A 19,350-nucleotide genomic window follows, 5' to 3' on the forward strand; every position below is an offset into this window, starting at 1 on the left:
CACATTTGTGAAAAGTACTGAGCAATATTATATATTCTCTATTTAATGTCACAGTATCATTTAGAACATAGCTGCCAATTCCAATGTCTTAGCTGAGAGAGCCATTCTATTCTTATTGATTTAAATTCACTAAAGTGTGGACAGTGTCTGCGAAGCAACCAACATGAACCTGACACAACTCCGGGAGGCAGTGGAAGACAGGAGGGCCTGGCGTGCTCTGGTCCACGGGGTCACGAAGAGTCGGACACGACTAAACGACTAAACACAACACAAAGTGTGGCTAATACAAAACAACACACACACACACACACACACACACACACACACACACACACACACACACACACACACACACACACACACACACACACACACACACACACACACACACACACACACACACCAGACACTGAAACTTTTCTCTTTGGAGCTCTCATTATGGAGCTGGGGAGGAGCTGAGTCAATTTGGGTACAGGTATGGGCAAAGCTTAGAAAAGTTACTTTTTTCTGGATAACAGCTCCCAGAATTCCCTGGCCAGTAACCTCATTAGCAAGTTGCAGAGCAAAAATCCAGTTTGGAGAAACTGTAGCGTTTGCAGGGAAACGGATATGGGGGAAATGGAGAAATATTTACCCTCTGTAAATGCTTCCCTTCCTCAGTATTTTTCTGTAATTTTTCTCCTTCATGAATATGAAAGGCTAGTTGGGCAAAGACCATGATGTAGAGCAGGTGCGGGCAACTTCTAAAGGTCCAGAGGCCATAGATGCCCAATGCCATCACATTGGAGGGCCACATCTGCTGCTACCCCATGTTCTAATTTTTTAAATTACTGTACTCCAAAAAAAAAAAAATTCTCTCATGCCATCTAGTGGGAAGAAGCAACAATTTCACCAGCTCTTCCCCATCCTTTGTTTTCGCTTCCTCTGAGCTGTTTTAGACCTAAGTGGGCTTTTGGTCAAAGCCAGAAGACCTGGTTTTGAAAACAGGTACTCCATTAATGTGAAAAAGCTGATGGGGAAGGGCAAAAGCCTGGTAAAATTATCCCCAAGGGTCTTTTAAAAGTTAATTTTTAAAAAATATGTTAGGTAAGCCTGAGATGCTAGGTGGCTATGATTGGCCCTATTTTCTTGACCCTCGGAGCAGGTACATGGTGTTAAATCTGCCCCATATAACTTGCAAGCCTTGAGATATTTTGGACTGCATTAGGGAGTTGCAGACCAGCAATACCCAAAGAGGAAGAAATTGTCCATCCTGGCTTTCAGAGTTGCTGACATTCACCATGCTAACCAGTACTTCAACTGTTGTAAGTTAAAGGCTTGGGATAGTGGCAAAGCAAAGCAAGGCCAAGCAACTCACAAAAGGTACTGAAACAACATCCTGGCTCCTACTCCTGCTCCTATAACTCACTCATAGAAGGCAGCCCTGAGACAAGACAGTGGGGAATATGATTTCACCATGTCTTCCTTCAGTAAAAGCTTAATCCTAGACGACTGTTCCTAACATTTGGTTTGTTTAAACTACTCTTCATCACTGAGCTTAATTTTTGTTTATTTCCATTCCTTCCACTAGAATTATAGGTTATTTTCTTTTTAAAATCTGGCTATGGGGGGGAAAGTTTCTGGACGTTTAGGTTAGCACTATTCATCTAGGGAAATCACCCCCAGCTTTGGTGCCCTCTAGATGTTTTGGATTCCAGTTAGCATGATCATGTCCCTTTGTCTGAGGTGATGGAAGTTGTAATCCTACATCTCTGGAGAAAACCCATTTAAAGACACTGATTTAGGTGTGTGATTCTCATTAAGTTCATATGGAGCTCTGCAGGAGGTGCAGCTGAAAGGATCATAGCAAACACGTCTGAGAAAGAGATTTTTCCTGAGACCATGAACTGCTGCTGTCAGGTGTCAGGGAGGCAGCTCAGTGTCCTCCAAATGCTTTAAACAACAATTCCCATTATTACTGGGACTGTTGGGAATTGTAGCCCAAAGGCCACTAATTTGCTTACCCCAAAATAGAAGCTCTAACTGCTAATATATATTTTAAATATATTTTATTTACATAAATTGTTCAGTTCCTCTTGACAGTAAACAAGCTCAATTCCTTCAATTACACTATTTTAAACTAAAGCCAAACCCCTAGCAGATTCGTGGCATATTTATTTCAAGATCAGAATAGCATCAGTGTAACATGTTTTTTTCACATTTCAGAAGTGCGACTATTAATTTGATGGAACTTAATGTCAGTCAGTCTTCCCCAAACTGGTGTCCTACAGAGACTGTGGACTAGAATTCTCATCATCCTGGCATCTAGCCATGTAGGCTGGAGCTAATGGAGGACACCAGGTTGAGGAAGATTGATTAGTGCAAGTAGGACGAGTGTCACCATTCTGGCTGGCAAAGTGGATAGCTCCCCTGTTGTACTGGTGCCAGTTTTTGGGACTGAGATTGCAAACTAGCTCCAGTAACTATTCCTGTCCTCTAGGTTCAGACTGCATGAGGGGTTGCAGTGAGCATGCCCTCAGTTCTGCTACATCTTATCAGATGAATATAATGCCATTGATGGCTGTTGCTCTACATTTTTCTTGTGTATTCCATATACATTGGCTCAAAAAAGTTTAGAAGACAGCATCATCATCATCATCCTTAAAGGAGAATTTCAGCCTGCCATTGTACTTCTATTTCACATTGTGTCCATTACCATTTATACTGTGTCCCTTGTTAAGATTAGCACAAATGATTTTCCAGTGTAAACATTTAATTCCAACAATTGGACCCATGTTGCTTATTAGTTACTCCACCTGAATCAAGCAAACGTAATAGTCACAAACTCAGTCAAATCAAGTTCTTAAGGACCAGTTAAAGCATAGGTTAACTCGAGAAAAAATAGTAAAAGTAAGAAAAGCATGGCAGATTTGTATGTTGTGAACCATTACTAATATAATGGCTTTTGCAATCAAGACACATTGGCTGCAATTCTATTGCTTAGCATAATAATTTGCAACTATAGTAGGCCCGTTGAATCAGTGAGGAATTGGCAAGTCACTGACTCCATATATTCCATTGATTCAGTGGGTCTCATCAAATTTTGATTTAGTTTGCAAAGCAAGATTTCAGCCAATGGCCAATATCTTGTTCATGCTGGTGTTAAAAAACTTACATCAGTGTATATGGGCTGAGTGTTGCACCCAGCAACAAGGAATTGTGTTAAGAAGTTGTGCAGTTGGTCACATATCCCTGATATGACCGATTGTGCAGTGCACCAGCAGAAGCGCTTCAGGGTAGCGCTTTTGTCTTGGTGCGAACGCAACTATTGTGTGTGCAAACTCAAGTTCCCTGTGTACAGTTGCACAATGGGATTTTGGCCACTATTTAGCTATTTTTCAGTGAAGTGAAAATTTGTATTATACAATAAAAATTAAGGCTGTAATTTGGTATTCTCTTTTATGACAATAAGTATCATTGGATTAAATTTGTCTTATTTCTTGTAGGCAGATACAGGTTTGCACTACAAGGATTAAAGAAAACACAACTGAACATAGTTAGGGTTATGAATGAGTAAGCATTCATAAGTTGGATTGCATATATATGATTCTTGATCACTATATACTAATACAGAACAAGTTAAATCCCTTTTCAGTATTCCAGATGCAACATGCATTGATATACAGTAAGGTTAGAATTAATAAAAGAGACAATTACTTCACAAAACATATACCTAAACATATCAAACTCTGTATACAAGAAGTGGAGACAGTCTCTCAATGGGGCTTTTTATAAAATAGTTCTGAAACATTATGCCAGCTAGGACTGTCTGTTAACCACGAGAATTTAAATGCAGCTTCCATATTCAAAGGCACTAAACTTCTGAATAAAAGGTATTAAGGCGAGAAACAGGACGTTGCTGGTTCTACTTCGCCCTGCCTCCCAGATTCTCAGGGGCATCTAGTTGGACACAAGAAGAATGGGATACTAGATAGGCCTCTGATTTTTAATCCTGTCAGTACAGTGCATTGCTGTAGTGCTAGGCTGGTCCCCTGATTATAAAATGTGAACGTACATGTGCCCTTCCTCCTTGTCTTTTCCAGTAACTTCATTCTAAGATCAAAACATTCCAAATTCAAAAATAATTCATTATTATATAAGCCATGTCTGTGCAGGTAGCTATTACTTCATTAACATTTGCAAATCCCATTTAAATCAGCAGAAGGCTCTGAAACAAGCAATCCATGGGATTAACCTCATTTTTTTTCCTCTCTGGCTGGTTGATGATCAAATATTGATGGTCCTCCTAATAAACACATGTTACCATGTTAATGGACTACCCCAGCTGTGAAATACTCTGAAGATAACTTTCCGATTGTATTATGAAATCAGTCCACTCTCTGGAAAGCTCTTCAATTGAAACTGATCCTCCACAATATTCTTCCGGGAGAATGCTGGCTGGAAAGTGCTGCTGGAGACTCTGCCCATAGTTATACCCATGCATATGGATCTGAAATGAAATGTACTGCTCACATGTTTGGCCATATCATTCCACAAGCAAAAAGTATTCTGAGCTAATGAAGAAGTATTAAAGCAAATGTTTTAGTCAATGAAAAAAAAAACTACTGTAAAATTAACCAAACAAAGCCATTTTTGTAACATGTACATTTTAGCCTCTTATACGTTAGAAACTCATAGAATCAATTTAAGATATGGGGCAAATAGGATGCAAATGTGATAGACCTGTATGTGACAATAGATCACAAAGCCCCTATAATGCCAAGGTTGGGAGAGAGGGAGACTTAATATGACTTAAAATGGAAAACATGGGGGGAAGCAAAGCTTATTATTCTGCTTCTGCTTTTCCTTCCCAAGAGTGCCTCTCCAAGAGGAAAAACATGCATGCACCTTTAATTTGCCCTACATACCACATAATAAAAATCCAACATTTAATCTAGCATCTAGTTTGAATTTTATCTAGCTTGTTTGAAAGACTTCCAGATGAAAAGCTGTTTGTTTTCTAGATGAGGAGGAAGCACACAAGCCTTTAAATCACCGTAGGCTTATACTGAAGCAAACCTAAGAATAAGGCTCCGCATTGTTTTTCCGCATGGATTTTCTGCCAACATTTGCCTTGCTACTCAGGCACTGAGGAGAGATCCTGTTCTACCAGTGAGGTTGGAATGACAGCATTGGGTGGGAAGACATTTGAATTACTTCCAGGAACTCATATATTTGGGCCTGGCTTACTTGGCAGCTATTATACAAAGTTATTACCGACTCTTCCTTCTGCACAGGTTCATTGGCATGTATGGCAAAATTTGAAGGGAGGGTTGTTTTTTTCTGAGTTCTTGACAGACCTTTGGAAAAAAGAGTGGCAAGACTTTGTAGAAATCAAAGCTAACCACTCTGCAGATGTTCAGAATTTGTACCTGAATACCTACTAAGAACAACCTGAAACTGGTGGAACCCAATTGAATAAAAGTGGAGTGGACTTGCTAATTTAAAACTAAAAGAGGTGGAGATAATTTTAGCCCTATTCAGGCATTCTAAATAAGATTAAAGTGAACCCATGAGGAAGGGGAACGAGGGTGAACATCTTAATCCTGTCCTTGTGCATTTCTATCATGCTCCATACATGGGTATGAGAACCTCTCCTACCCATGGAAGGTCCACTTGTGATTTGGAACCCTGCTTTTCTGGGATTCCAAATTACAAAACGAGCTTCCACAAATAGAGTCTTTCCTCTCCAGAAAGTCACATTATCAATGTGAAAGGTGATCAGAACAGTAACAGGGAGGAAGGGAGAAAAAGCACCCTCCTCCTCCTTTCTCTCTCTCTCCCCAGCTCTAAATTTTCTTCAACTATCTTTAAGTAGTGAACCTAGCATATATACAAGCATGCACTGAGCATATATATGAATTTCACAAGAAAAAAAGGTTGCATTCACTCACCCGTGCCTTGATTTTTTCAGGGAGAAAGGACTTAATTATAGCAAAGACAGGATGAAAGAACAAAGGCTCGTTAATGAAGTGTATACCACGGATTTTTAATGGAAAGGAATCCTGCCAAGAGGGGAAAAGAACAAAGGAAAAATAACAAAAATAATCCAAGGCCTAGAACATCATAATTTAAACATCAACATTCACATGAGAAAGCCCAAAGAATCTCAGCATGTTCAACATATCGAATGATTTTCTGGAAAAGCCATACCTACACTTGGAAGTCTATTAGGAATGAACATACAGAACAGTTAGGGAAAATTCTTAGTATGAGTCCAGCACAAGTAAAGACCGTCTATCATGTTAAAATGAATGTTACAATGCTAAACAAGGTTAGCACAGTTTGATTATAATCATGTTCCTGTACTGTAGCATACAGTATTATTAATTTCAGTCGCCTGGGTCCAGATTGGCCATTTCTTGAACCAAAGGGCTCCTTCCATTCACTGAAGGGACCAGAAACTAGTGGGGGGCAGAGATGTATGGGATGTTTTAGCTGTTTCCTTAATGTGGTGGAATAATCTTTATTGGTGGCTCTAACCCTTATCCCCAATGACCTGTGCTCCCTTAACCAGAGACTTCTTGCTCTCCAAGCAGGTGGAAAAGGAGTAAGAAGTGGCAAAGATAGCCTTCACCTTTCTCCAACAGGAGCAAAATGCTACTATTGCACAACTAGAACTGCATCTAGCACCTTGTTAATAAGCAGCAATTTGACACTGTGACACTCCTGCTATTTCCCTTATTCAAGTGCAAATCATCAATCAGATTCTGGCCATTATTCTACAAGCTGCTAACAGTGGAGACATTGTGATGCTGCAGAATGCATTTTCAATGGACAGGAATGGGGTAAAAGTCCCTTTATGGTATGATTGGACATGCACCTTTCCTACCGTCGGATCATAACTTGAGTTAACCAGAACTTACTGTGAGCACAGCAGCTATTCTTTTGACCACTGTTGGAGATATCTGAAATGCATGAGCAAATCTCCATCCTCTCAGGTCAAAAATAACCTTGACTCCATTCCGTTGTGTCTCGATCTCTCGTACAATAAGCTCAGAGGTGATGAGACTTACACGAAATGCATCAAATACAGTAAACTCCTTTGGATCCCAGTGTCCTGGAGCAAAGAAAGAGAGGCAACTGGAAGGCAAGAACGTTTCCACCTCCTTCAGTAGAGCAAACGGGCTGAGTCATCGTTTGCAAGAGGCATGGGCACCATGAAGAAGTCCTGGGATTTGTCTTCTTGCACAAGTAAACACCATATCCTTCCTAAACCATTTGGGGCAACAAGACTGCATAACTGAATTACTGCAGGTTTCCCTGGTTGGTTTTGTTGTTGAAAGGATGTTAGAACTGTGATGTTCAACCAAATGTTGTGTGGAATGCTTCTATACTTAGAGCTCTAGCCTGCTTCTAGAATACTCCAGCCCAGCCCATTTCTCCCCTTCATCACATGCTCTGCATTCTGATGCTACTGAGTACGGCAAGTTCTCATTTAGCTGTTTTGGGTTCCTCCCTCCCAGTCATTTTAGTTTTCCTAAAGATTTTTTGACCTTCTGAAGACCTTAGGATTCCCAAGGCTGATTCCAGTGTACAGATGATACAGATTGGGCTCTACAAGTATTCTACACAGCCACATACAGGTTTCTTGGCATGTAATCTGCATCCAGTAATAGCCAGGTGTTTGGGCGGCACACATGCATGCGCATGCACATACACTTCCTCTCCAAACATATTTCAGTAACACATGTGCAACACATACACACAAATTCCCTGTCTCCAAACACACCTCCCATCTCTTAGCAATTTCTACATCTCTCCTGATATCACTGTTTATCTGCTGCTCCAGCTGTAGGTAAAAAGCAGTTCTGAAGCCAGGGAACAGCCCTTCTCTCCCCACAGCCCATCTGATGAATTCTCTTTCCTCCCCATGTACTGAAGCATACATGACTCATCCTTATTTATTTATAAAAGTATGGGAGGTGCGATTCTTTTTCCCCACTTATACCTGAACATTGAAGCTACCAATTCACAGTGTGTGGAATAGATGTTTGACTATTCTATAAACCCAAGCCTATAAACCTATTCTATAAGCCTGTTCTATAAACTAGGGATGGGAGAGCTCAAGACCTGGGACTGAGGGTGCAAGGTGAGCCACCACTACTAAAGCCTTGACAGTTCATTCTTGCCACAGTTTAGCTAGGGGTGGGAGATTTTCCCACAGAGGGGCTTTGTGAACAATATTTAGAAGTCCTTAGTTCTACGTACTGGTGTTCATGGAGGGGTTGCTTAACTTGCCACAGTGCCCTGGGTTTGAATTGGACTAAACAGGGTCACTTTGAGAGGCAGCATGCCATTAACTGAAAATGTGCCAAGTCAGCCCCTTGTTGGGTTGCATGGCTGGTCATGTGCCTGACTGCATCTCTGAATCTCATCAATTAGCTGCAGCAAGTTATGCAATCCCTCTCTGAACACCAACAGGATCCTGTTGTATATTCATTAATATGGGAAGCAATCTATGAATCAGTAAACATTATGTCTGACTTGCTGATAAAACAGCAGCTGGTATAGAATTCTGCTGCCTGTTTTTAGCATGTACTTTAAAAGAGGGCTACTTAACAACATAAAAAGAAAAGTTACTTACCAACTCTATAAATGAGAACTTTACTGCCATGTAGGTCCCTCTCTTTCAAAACTCCAAGGTAACCATTATTCAACAGACCAAGAATAGAGTAAGGCCGCAAATCTGCACTTATTTCTGGGCATTCTGCTCGCCACTTGTGATAATTTTTCAATAACTGAAAAAAGATTTAGCAGAAAGATATCAAGATATTGTGGAGTAACACAAAACAACTCTTATATGGTGAAATGCTGCTTCTCTTCTGCTAGCATTTTTCTTCCTCATTCTGTGCTATCCACAATTATCTGGAAGTATATATCATGGAACTTAGTTAGGCTTACTTATGAATAAACATAGGTAGATGCAGGATTGCACAAAGAGTGTTTTCTTTTAAATCTTTGTTCATATGTCTGTTTACTAATTTGATGTGTGTGGTTTTTTAACTCAAAAATTACAGCTCTTCCACTTTGCCAAGGATTTGGCATGGGTGATGATTCAAATCATCAGAGAAATATGTAATTTTGCTATTACATTGTCACTCTATAGTTCAATTTATTAATTTAAGAAAATTATTCATACACATCTAAGACTGTTTATTTTTGTAAAATAACAGAATGACTAAAACTAAGAATAATACCCTCTAATTGCTGGATTTTCCATCCCCCCCCCCCCCCGTTACCTATTTGCCTAGTTAATATGCATTGCTTTTCAGGGATATATTTATATCCTTAAGTCTTTGTCAACTTGTTCTAACTGACCATCATGCATCGCTAGCTGATAAACATATTTCCAAAACCAAGAGTGAGTACAGTAAACCCTAAGGTTAGAGGTAAATTTAGTGATCCTTACAGAACACCAAGTGAAATCAATATGATCATTCTAAAGATTGATGTATCCTATAGATGATTCAGCCTGGATCTATATCTGTGCTACTTATTAAATCTACAAAATCATTCAGTCTGCAATTTTTTATTCAGTTGTATGGGAATAAGACCAAATGAACCCGATGTAGCTTACACTTGAGTAATCATGCACTGAACTGCATTGCAAATAAAAGATGGGGTCATCATCATATCAGTAATAACTGATATTGATGTAAAAAAAACCCCACCCCACCTCAGTAGGATAACCACTAGTAGTATAGTATTTTTTCTGGATTTGCACACAATATCTTCATTTGGAGACAACAGTGATCTTTCTTTTCATATGAGAGGGGAAAAGGTTCTGTTTCAGGTAGCATTTAAGAAGAAGCAAAGCAACCACTAATGTTATATGATACTACACCTTATAGCATGGTAAAATACAGCACTACAGTTAAAGTACTTCTGCTATATGTGCTGCTTATATTTTGAAGGAGGGTTGCCTTGTCGATTTGTCCCAACAAAAATAAAGAGTTTTGTGGCACTTGAAAGACTCTACTGGGTATAAGCTTTTGGTGGATTGCAAACCTGCTGGTTTCATCTATTTTTTTAAAACAAAAACTTGCAAGATGAAACTAGAATAAAAACATTCCTCCTGAAAATTATGTTACTTTCATATCTATTTCTGAATCTCTTTAACTTTCACAGAGAACAATGCTTCCAGGGATTTACTGTTATGAGTAACATGAAACTGATCCCTTAGTGTAGTATTCTGAAATACACAACAATTTTGAGACTGTCAAAGTTAATTATGTAAAACAGCTAAATATGGCAAATGAAACAGTGAAATGCATAAGATTTGTGAAGAACCAGGCAAGCATGGATAAATTAAACAGATAAGCTCTTCTTGCAATTGAGAAATCCAATATATTTTGCTCTGCAAGTCAGAATGTTTTTCCTCTATTATCTCTGGCCCAGTGGGCAAACTTTGATGGAAAACCTTAGCTTACTGTGCTCAAACAATAGTTGCATGATATTTGTGTGTGCATTTCCCCTTTTCCTGGAACTGCAGGCTTTTCTTTCTCAACAAATGTATGGTACCTATGCAGTTATTAACAAAACCTGATCCATTCGCAAGTACCTCCAAAAGTTTTAGTTCTAGGCATGATCTTGCCATCAGCACTGTTCATGTTCAGCTTTCTCATTTGCCAATTAACAAGCACATATTTCTTTTATGAGAGAGATAAAATGGATGAAATGATAAGCTGCTGTAACTGTTCAAAGACTGCCATCTTCTGTACTATTGGGAAGATTTTAATTTTGTCCATGGCCTTCTGTGCACAAAATTGCTTGCATCTACTTGGACTTCAAAGTGGGAGACATTTAAAATGTTAGGTAAAAGCATTTAAAAAAAAAGATTTCATAGCAACAAAATATAAACCATTTATTGTCTCCTAGACAGTCAGTCACTGAGGAGAAGCTGAGCTGAAGATAAGTCTTCACACTGAGTTGCCAGCATTTGCAATAAAGCAGTCATTATGAATACATTACTTATTGTCAACACATTAATGACAAGTAGCCAATACTGGACAGTTAATTTATTTATACTTGTAGATGTTTCTCCTACTGCTTCTCATAAGATGCTTCAAATCCACCCATGTTAGGCTTTCAACTGTAGATACCTGAATGAAAAAAACTTCACACATTTACAGATCTTAACCACATTCTTACAAGTTTAAGGAAATTTTTATAAGTTCTGAATTATTTTCTTTTTAAAATTCCTAGTTGGATGATTTTTAAACAGCAGTAATAACTTTCCTATACTTTTCCCCTCTCCTCAAAATGTGCCAAAATGATAGAAAAACCGATTGATGTTAGACAGAGTGAATTAAGAGTCAACCATGTTGCTGGAGTTTAAGATCTCCTTGCTATTGTTGTTATGTACCATTGAGTCAAAATTAATTTAGTAAAGGTAAAGGTAAAGCTTCCCCTTGACAATTTGTCCAGTCGTGTCCAACTCTAGGGGGCAGTGCTTATCTCCGTTTCCAACCCATAGAGCTAGCATTTTGTCCGAAGACAATCTTCTGTGGTCACGTGGCCAGCACGACTAGACACAGAACGGTGTTAGGTTACCACCATGGGAAGGTATCTACTATTTATCTACTCACGTTTTGCATTTTGCATACTTTCGAACTGCTAGGTTGGCGGGAACTGGGACAAGCAATGGGGGCTCACTCTGTTGCATGCATTCAATCTTATGACTGCAGGTCTTCTGACCTTGCAGCACAGAGGCTTCTGTGGTTCAACCTGCAGCAGCACCACATCCCTTAATTTGCAATGGCCTTAATAGGGCTTTCAAGGTAAGTGAGATATTTATGGAGTGGTTTTACAAGTTCCACTGAGGTTCTATTGCTGCATCAGAATTTGAACCCAGGTCTCCTGAATCCTAGTTTGTCACTCTATCCACTGTATCATGCTGGGTATATAACATCTTTTTACCCCAGTCATCTCTAACTCATTGCACAAGAAAATAACTGTTTGGCTGTAAACAACTTGTACTAGACAGTGATGGCTAGAAACAGGGAAATAGAAAGACCTGATGCCAACTGCCTGGTCTTCAGAGACATACTGTATAATCAGCTGATGATAAATACAAAGGATGGGACACTGTCCAGTTATTACTACGGGTCATGTTTTTGTTTTCAAGTTTATGCAGCAATGAATAAAAGAGATTCTTAGAACACACTCAATGTCTGCATTTTCAAAATATGCTGTTCAAAAATATATGGGAAAAAACACATTGCTACATGGAACATACCATGATAGTGGGCCACATCTTGTGTTTGACTAGATGTGCCAAGGTTGCAAAGTCAGTCGCTGACCTCAAAAAGTCAATGATGTAAAAAGAAAGTCCTTTTGCTCTGCTTCATAAATTCATAGAATCACAGAATAATGGAATTGGAAGGGGCCTATAAGGCCATCGAGTCCAACCCCCTGCTCAATGTAGGAATCCAAATCAAAGTACATCAGACATATGGCTGTCTAATTATCTCTTGAATGTCTCCAGTCTTGGAGCAATCACCATCTCCCAAAGTAATTGGTTCCATTGCCATACTACTCTAACAATTAAGAAGTTTTTTTTTAAAAAAAAAATTCAACCAAGCCCCAAGCTTATTTCCTGCCTCTGTGTGCAGACATGCAGAGACAGACATTGCATCTTTCCATCTTGCACGTTTTCCCAAGCATTTGCTGAGCTTCTTTGAAACCACATTCAAAGATGTGGTTGAGGGACAGGACAGTCTGTGTGTTGATCATAGAAAGAGGGGATATGAAGTGAGGAGACCTAGCTTTCAAAGTATACCTCCCTATCGTACACATTGTAGTAAAGTATGGAGAATATGTATGTCTACTCTCAGATTACAGTGCAACTTCTATCTTTGCAATTTCTCAAACGGTCAAAGAAAAGTTGCTACATCCAGTAGTGATAATAGATTTTATGTCAGTCTTAGTAATAAAAAATGGTAGTGCACATAAATTTGTTATTGATCCAATGAGGAGTTAGGCAGAAGACCAGGTTTATTGCTTTGCTTGGCTCCACATATGAATAAAATCAATGTTGCCATTTGTAGCAATAATAGTTGTAGCATTTTGTTTTGTTCCAACTGTGAATCAATAACCACAGTACAGTACAGTACCATGAAAGGTTTGCAAGGAGGGAATCTGAATGGCAACTCATGCCCTTTAGAACTCTATTTCTACCTGCATTCTCTAACAGATTCTTAGTATGAACCATCAAGCTTGCCTATATGCACACGTAGCCACACTTATCAAGGGGAATAAACTTTAACACCAGTGGAGCAGGGAGCAAATACCATAATAAACAAGCATCTTGAGTTAAGAGTGTGATCAGATGAGCGTTTAGCCTGCTGTTCGGACTAATGTGGAGATGGGTGGTTCATTCATTTTGACAACAATCACACAACATAATCACTGGAGCAAACCAAATCATTCCCAGAGTGTTCCTACCTGCACTTTCTGGCCTTTATCAGTAGCTTCTACTTTTTTATTTTATTTTTTTACTACAGATAGGATTGCTCTGGTTTGATCCATTTCCAGTGCATGTGAGTTCTGGAAATGGACCAAAAGTGAGACTTCCTCTAATTTGTCAGTACAGTGGTGCCTCGCTTAACGAGCGCACCGTTTAACGAAGAATCCGTATAGCGATCCCTTTTTGGGGATCGTTATGCGGATCAGCCCCAATCGCCGCACTCGCTTTGCGATGATTGGGGCCTCCAGCGGCCATTTTGGAGCCGCCGAACAGCTGATCGGCGGCTCCAAAATGGCCGCCGGATGACCCGAAATGGCCCCTATCAGTGTTTTCGCGCCCTCCCCTTGCTTACGGAGATCGCGAAAACGCTGTGGGGGGGCATTTCGGGCCATCCGCGGTCATTTTAATGGCCGCGGATGACCCGAAATGCCCCCCGCAGCGTTTTCGCGACCTCCGTAAGCAAGGGGAGGGCGCGAAAACACTGATAGGGGCCATTTCGGGTCATGCGGCGGCCATTTTGGAGCCACCGATCAGCTGATCGGTGGCTCCAAAATGGCCGCCGGATGCGAAAACATCGCTGGAGGGGTAAGTTTCGAAGCTTATTGGAACGCATTAAACTAAGTTTAATGCGTTCCAATAGGCTTTCCTTACCCACACAGCAATGTTTTCGTATAGCGAAGGTTAATCCGGAACGGATTAACCTCGCTATACGGGGCACCACTGTATTGTGAAGTGACTTAAGAAGAGAGTCATTTCATGGTATTAACAAATTCATCACTTCCTAAGCTCCATGGTGGAGCCAAGGAAGTGATTTTTTTTAAGTGTGTATGAGGACAGTGAATATGTGCTGTATCACTTTAAATACCTAAAAGACTAACGGAAAACAAATGTGATTTAGGAAAGCAAAAGCATATTTTGACAGCAGGCAGCGCTGCACTAATACACATCTGCTTTCCATTTGTCTTTTAGGTATTTGAATTGATGCAGCACATATTTGCTGCCCTAATACACAGTATTAACTTCCTTAGCCCCCTCACAGAGCTGAAGAAGTGATAATTTGCCAATACAGTATCTCTTCTTAATCCACTTCATAAAACTGGCATATTGGCAGCAGGCTGCTGTGGGCCAAATAGAGTCACTTGCGATCTGTATGTCATTTGGATGCAAAAATTGCTCTGAATAGCATATCACACTTCCTAGTGACCATATCCAGCCCACTCAAGATGCCATGTAGACAAACCCTCATTTCATATGGCATTAAATGGTACAACCATGAAACTCTTCCACTTCTACCACAGAGTTAAAGCAGAATCCTTGTCACATGTGCAGATAAATCCTACGCACAAAAGGCCTGAATGGTTTTAAAAAAATCAGAGAAATCATTCACTTAAAATTGCTCAGACTACCCCGAATAAATGCATTCAAGTGGTGCCCTGCTTGATGATTACCTCGTTAGACGAGGAAATTGCTTAACGATGAAGTTTTTTAAAATGATCATTTAATAGGGAAAAATTGCTTCACGATGATTGATTTCCTGCTTCGGGAACCAATTCTTTGCTTACCGACGATCAAAACAGCTGATCGTCGGTCTTTCAAAATGGCCGCCTGCTGTGTAAAATGGCTCCCCACTGTGTTTTAGGACAGATTCCTCACTTTAGAGGCACCAAAAATGGCCGCCCTATGGAGGAACTTTGCTGGGCGCTGAGGTATTTTGCCCATTGGAATGCATTGAACCAGTTTTCAATGCATTTCGATGGGATTTTTACTTTCGCTTGATGACGATTTCATTCTACAGCGATTTTGCTGGAACGGATTATCCTCGTCAAGCAAGGCACCACTGTATATGTTTCAGAAAAATTTCAGATTATCCATACAACAGAAAAGATTTCTTAGTCACATTAGGTATATGCCTTGTTAGCATCTTCCATTCTTCATGACACCTCAAAAAACAACCTCCTCCTTTAATGGAGGTTATGTATTTTTTTTTTTTTTTGGTGGGGAAATTGCCTGCATCCTTTTCTATCCAAGCAGTAGTTATGATGTGGATGGTGATAAAGACAGGAGATTGAGGAACAAGAGAAGAAAAAGAGGGAAGACTGTAAGGTGTAAGTGAAATGTCAAATGGCTACTGGCAAAGGAAGAGAGAGAGAGAGCAAATGGGAGAGAATACTTTTGTCAAAGTCCAAGATATCACAAGCAGCCTCTCACTATGGACAAGGGCACCAGAACCCTGTCCACCATGCAGGGTATCCTTTAAACCTTCCCTCTTTACCACAGTCTTTGCATCTAGACCTACTTGGCCTGAGCCAACCTTAAGCCTACCTGAATGATATCAGCTCTATTGCTGGATGGACATTAAAAAGGTATTTTTTTACTCTCTTACAATAGGCCTAGTGAATAAGCAGGACTTTAATTAGTCAATCAACTCCGTTCTTTACTAATCTGAATGCACACCAATACTTTAAACACTAAAGCCAAATTAAATGTCTATTCTCTTCCCCACAATTATACAAAACATACATTTCCCCACAAGAGCCCCAATCATAGCACAATTAAAAGTTGTAATTAAGTTCTTCCTGTACTCTAATATACCATTTCCTGGTTTTATACCAACTTAGTATTTTAAACAAAATACTAAGAATTCTGGTGAGCTTATGGCAGGCTTAGGGTAGAGCCAATGGTATACACAGGAACTGAGGCAGTAGGAATTTTACAACTGTTTAGTCAGACTCAGGTTTTTTAATCAACTCAGTGGGACTTTGCTCTCATCTAAGTCCACACAGACTGAAGGCACAAGACATGTAGGTCACTCCTCCCTCCTCCATCATCTTTCCATGTATTGTGTAAGATTCCTGCCCACCTATACAGTTAGTATATAAGATTTTCATATGCGGGAAGATTATGACCAAAATGGACAGGGATAGACTCTGAAAGACACTTAAAATACTGAGTCCATTGGGAACAAATGACATATTTTCAGTTGCATATGTAAGAGGGAGCTTGCTGGATAGCTCAGTGGTTTAGGTATGTTGGGAGTCTGATTCCCCACTGTGCCCTTCGTAGGTAGAGCCAGCCTATGTAGCCTTGGGCAAGCTGCACAATCCCAGAAGAAGGGGATGGTGAACTACTTCTGTGTATTTTCTACCTAGAAAACCTTGGAAAGAGTTGCCATAAGTCAGAATTGATTCGACTGCACATGATGATGATGTAACAAGATGTGCTAGGAAAATAAGGTTGCCCAAAGACAGTTCCCTGTTGCTTAAGGATTAATTGGCCATCCATTCTAAAGTATTTAATGTTGATTGAAATGCATCAGATGCTCTGGGAATACAGAGATACCGTGTTTCTCCAAAAATAAGATGGGGTCTTATATTAATTTAACCACATTAGGGCTTATTTTCAGGTGATTTTTTTTCATGTACAACAATCTACATTTATTCAAATACAGTCATGTCATCTTCTTCTGGTTGCTGTACAAGGGTGGAGGGTGGGGTTTCACTTAACTGGAGCTTATTTTTGGGGTAGGGTTTATATTCCAAGCATCCTGAAAAATCCTACTAGAGCTTATTTTCAGGAAAGGTCTTATTTTTGGAGAAACAGGGGATGAAATATTTGCTATTTCTCTGCATTTCTGTTTGCTTGTTATATGCTATTACGCTTCATCCAACTTATAGCACTCCTAACAGGTACAGTATGTGAGATATTTAAGGAGTGGTTTTACCTCTGTCTCCCTTAAGTGAATTTGCAGGGCTGAGCAGGGATTTGAACCCTGGTCTCCTGAATCAGAATACATCATGCGAAAGGCCGGACTGGAGGAATCCCAAGATGGAATTAAGACTGCCAGAAGAAATATCAACAACCTCAGATATGCAGATGATACCACTCTGATGGCAGAAAGTGAGGAGCAATTAAGGAACCTTGTAATGAGGGTGAAAGAGGAGAGTGTAAAAAATGGTCTGAAACTCAACATCAAAAAAACTAAGATCATGGCCACTGGTTCCATCACCTCCTGGCAAATGGAAGGGGAAGATATGGAGGTAGTAACAGATTTTATGTTCTTGGGCTCCATGATCACTGCAGATGGTGACAGCAGCCATGAAATTAAAAGATGCCTGCTTCTTGGGAGGAAAGTGATGACAAACCTCGACAGTATCTTAAAAAGCAGAGACATCACCTTGCCAACAAAAGTCCGAATAGTCATAGCTATGGTTTTTCCTGTAGCAATGTATGGAAGTGAGAGCTAGACCATAAAGAAGGCTGACTGGCGAATTGATGCTTTTGAATTGTGGTGCTGGAGGAGGCTCTTGAGAGTCCCCTGGACTGCAAGGAGAACAAACCTATGCATTCTGAAGGAAATCAACCCTGAGTGCTCACTGGAAGGACAGATCCTGATGCTGAGGCTCCAGTACTTTGGCCATCTCATGAGAAGAGAAGACTCCTTGGAAAAGACCTTGATGTTAGGAAAGTGTGACGGCAAGAGGAGAAGGGGACGACCGAGGATGAGATGGCTGGACAGTGTCTGCGAAGCAACCAACATGAAATTGACACAACTCCGGGAGGCAGTGGAACATAGGAGGGCCTGGCGTGCTCTGGTCCATGGGGTCACCAAGAGTCGGACACGACTATACGACTAAACAACAACTCCTGAATCACAGCCCATCACACTACCCACTATACCATCTTGGGACTATTCTCTGGATTTAGGCACGCCGACGATGCCCACGCTGGAGCGGGAAGGGAGCCTAGGCCAAAGGAGGGGAGCCGCCACCAGGAAGACGGGCTCTGCTTTGCTCGCTTAAGGCCACGCCACACAGGAGGGTTTTTGCTGAAGGGGGAAAAAAAGACCCTCCACGGCAGACGCGCCTCCGAGTCAGCCCGGAGCGGCTGCTCGCCGGAGCGCGGGTGCGAGTGTGCGTGCGCGTGCGCGTGCGCCTCGGTCTCGCGCTTTTACCTTCCACGCCAAGTCGCCGTCGAAGTCTCGGGCTCTTAGGAAGCGGACCAGGTGCGTATCGGAGAGGAGGAAGGGAAGGGTCCGGATCCTCTCCTCCTCCCTGGCTTTGCGCCGGAGCTCAGCCACGGCGGCTCTCACGGGGGGCGAGTCGTCGGGCAGATGGCTGAGGTTTACCTGCGGCGGGGCAGGCGGCTCAGCGTGGCTCATGGCGCCGCCGCCGCCGCGTCCCGGGGGGGAAACAACGAGGTGTTTTCCGCCGCCCTCGCTCCCAAATGCGTGGAACCAGCGCAGAGAAGGGAGGCTCCCTCTAGAGCCGTTCGCCCGGCCGGGTTACATAAGAAAGAGGAGCAACTGGCACAGCCGGACTGGTCGCCGACCCCGCGGGCCAAACACTAGGGCCAAGGCCACGCCGCCGCCCCGAATTGAGCCGTGGCGTCAGTGGATCGGCTCCTCTTGCGCTTTGGCCGGCTCGGCGCCTTGCCAGGCTGCCTCCGCTCCTCTTCCCAGGAGAGAAACAGGGAAGGGGGATCCTGGACCGGTGACAGAATCTGGGGAGCCCCCCCGCAACCCCGGGCACGGGTGGGAGGGAAGAGAGGCTCACCTTCCCTCCCATAGGCAAGGCGAGCCGGACCGGAGTCGGGCCGCTCTGCTGGCGCGAACTGCACCCTGACACCCACTTCAGGATACTGTACCTCTGTCAGCGTTTGTCCCATAAGACGGGACAGCACTAGGAGCTAACCACTAGGCTTCCGGAGGGGCGGCGCTGCTATACGGGTCTTGTCAGGCAGGCCTCCGAGGGACATGTTCGCGATCTAGCCTGGGATCCGGATCGCCAAGATTTAAGTCTTCGCTTCCCCAACCCTCCATCAGTATGTGTGTGTTGGGGGGG

At 41.7% G+C, this 19,350-nt stretch overlaps 1 protein-coding gene across 1 annotated transcript; it reads right to left on the minus strand.

Annotated features, from left to right (window-relative positions):
- Positions 1-2,564: 2,564 nt before the first annotated feature.
- On the minus strand, positions 2,565-18,794 carry TTPA (alpha tocopherol transfer protein). Its single transcript, XM_072998983.2, has 5 exons — positions 18,462-18,794; positions 8,627-8,780; positions 6,906-7,099; positions 5,934-6,044; positions 2,565-4,489 (listed from the first exon to the last, which is right to left on the minus strand). Exons 1-5 carry the CDS (start codon positions 18,666-18,668, stop codon positions 4,316-4,318), a joined length of 840 nt encoding a protein of 279 aa, XP_072855084.1. The 5' UTR covers positions 18,669-18,794; the 3' UTR covers positions 2,565-4,315.
- Positions 18,795-19,350: the final 556 nt, after the last annotated feature.

Source organism: Pogona vitticeps, chromosome 4 (genome assembly GCF_051106095.1).
Source record: "Pogona vitticeps strain Pit_001003342236 chromosome 4, PviZW2.1, whole genome shotgun sequence".
NCBI lineage: Eukaryota > Metazoa > Chordata > Lepidosauria > Squamata > Agamidae > Pogona > Pogona vitticeps.

Coding starts and splice junctions, on each gene's coding strand:
- TTPA (XM_072998983.2), bottom strand. CDS start 18,668: ATGAGCCACGCTGAGCCGCCTGCCCCGCCGCAGGTAAACCTCAGCCAT. Junction 7,100..8,626: donor AGTTCTCATTTATAGAGTTG/GTAAGTAACTTT, acceptor TCTTTGCTCCAG/GACACTGGGATCCAAAGGAG. Junction 4,490..5,933: donor CTGAAAAAATCAAGGCACGG/GTGAGTGAATGC, acceptor ATTTCATTTCAG/ATCCATATGCATGGGTATAA.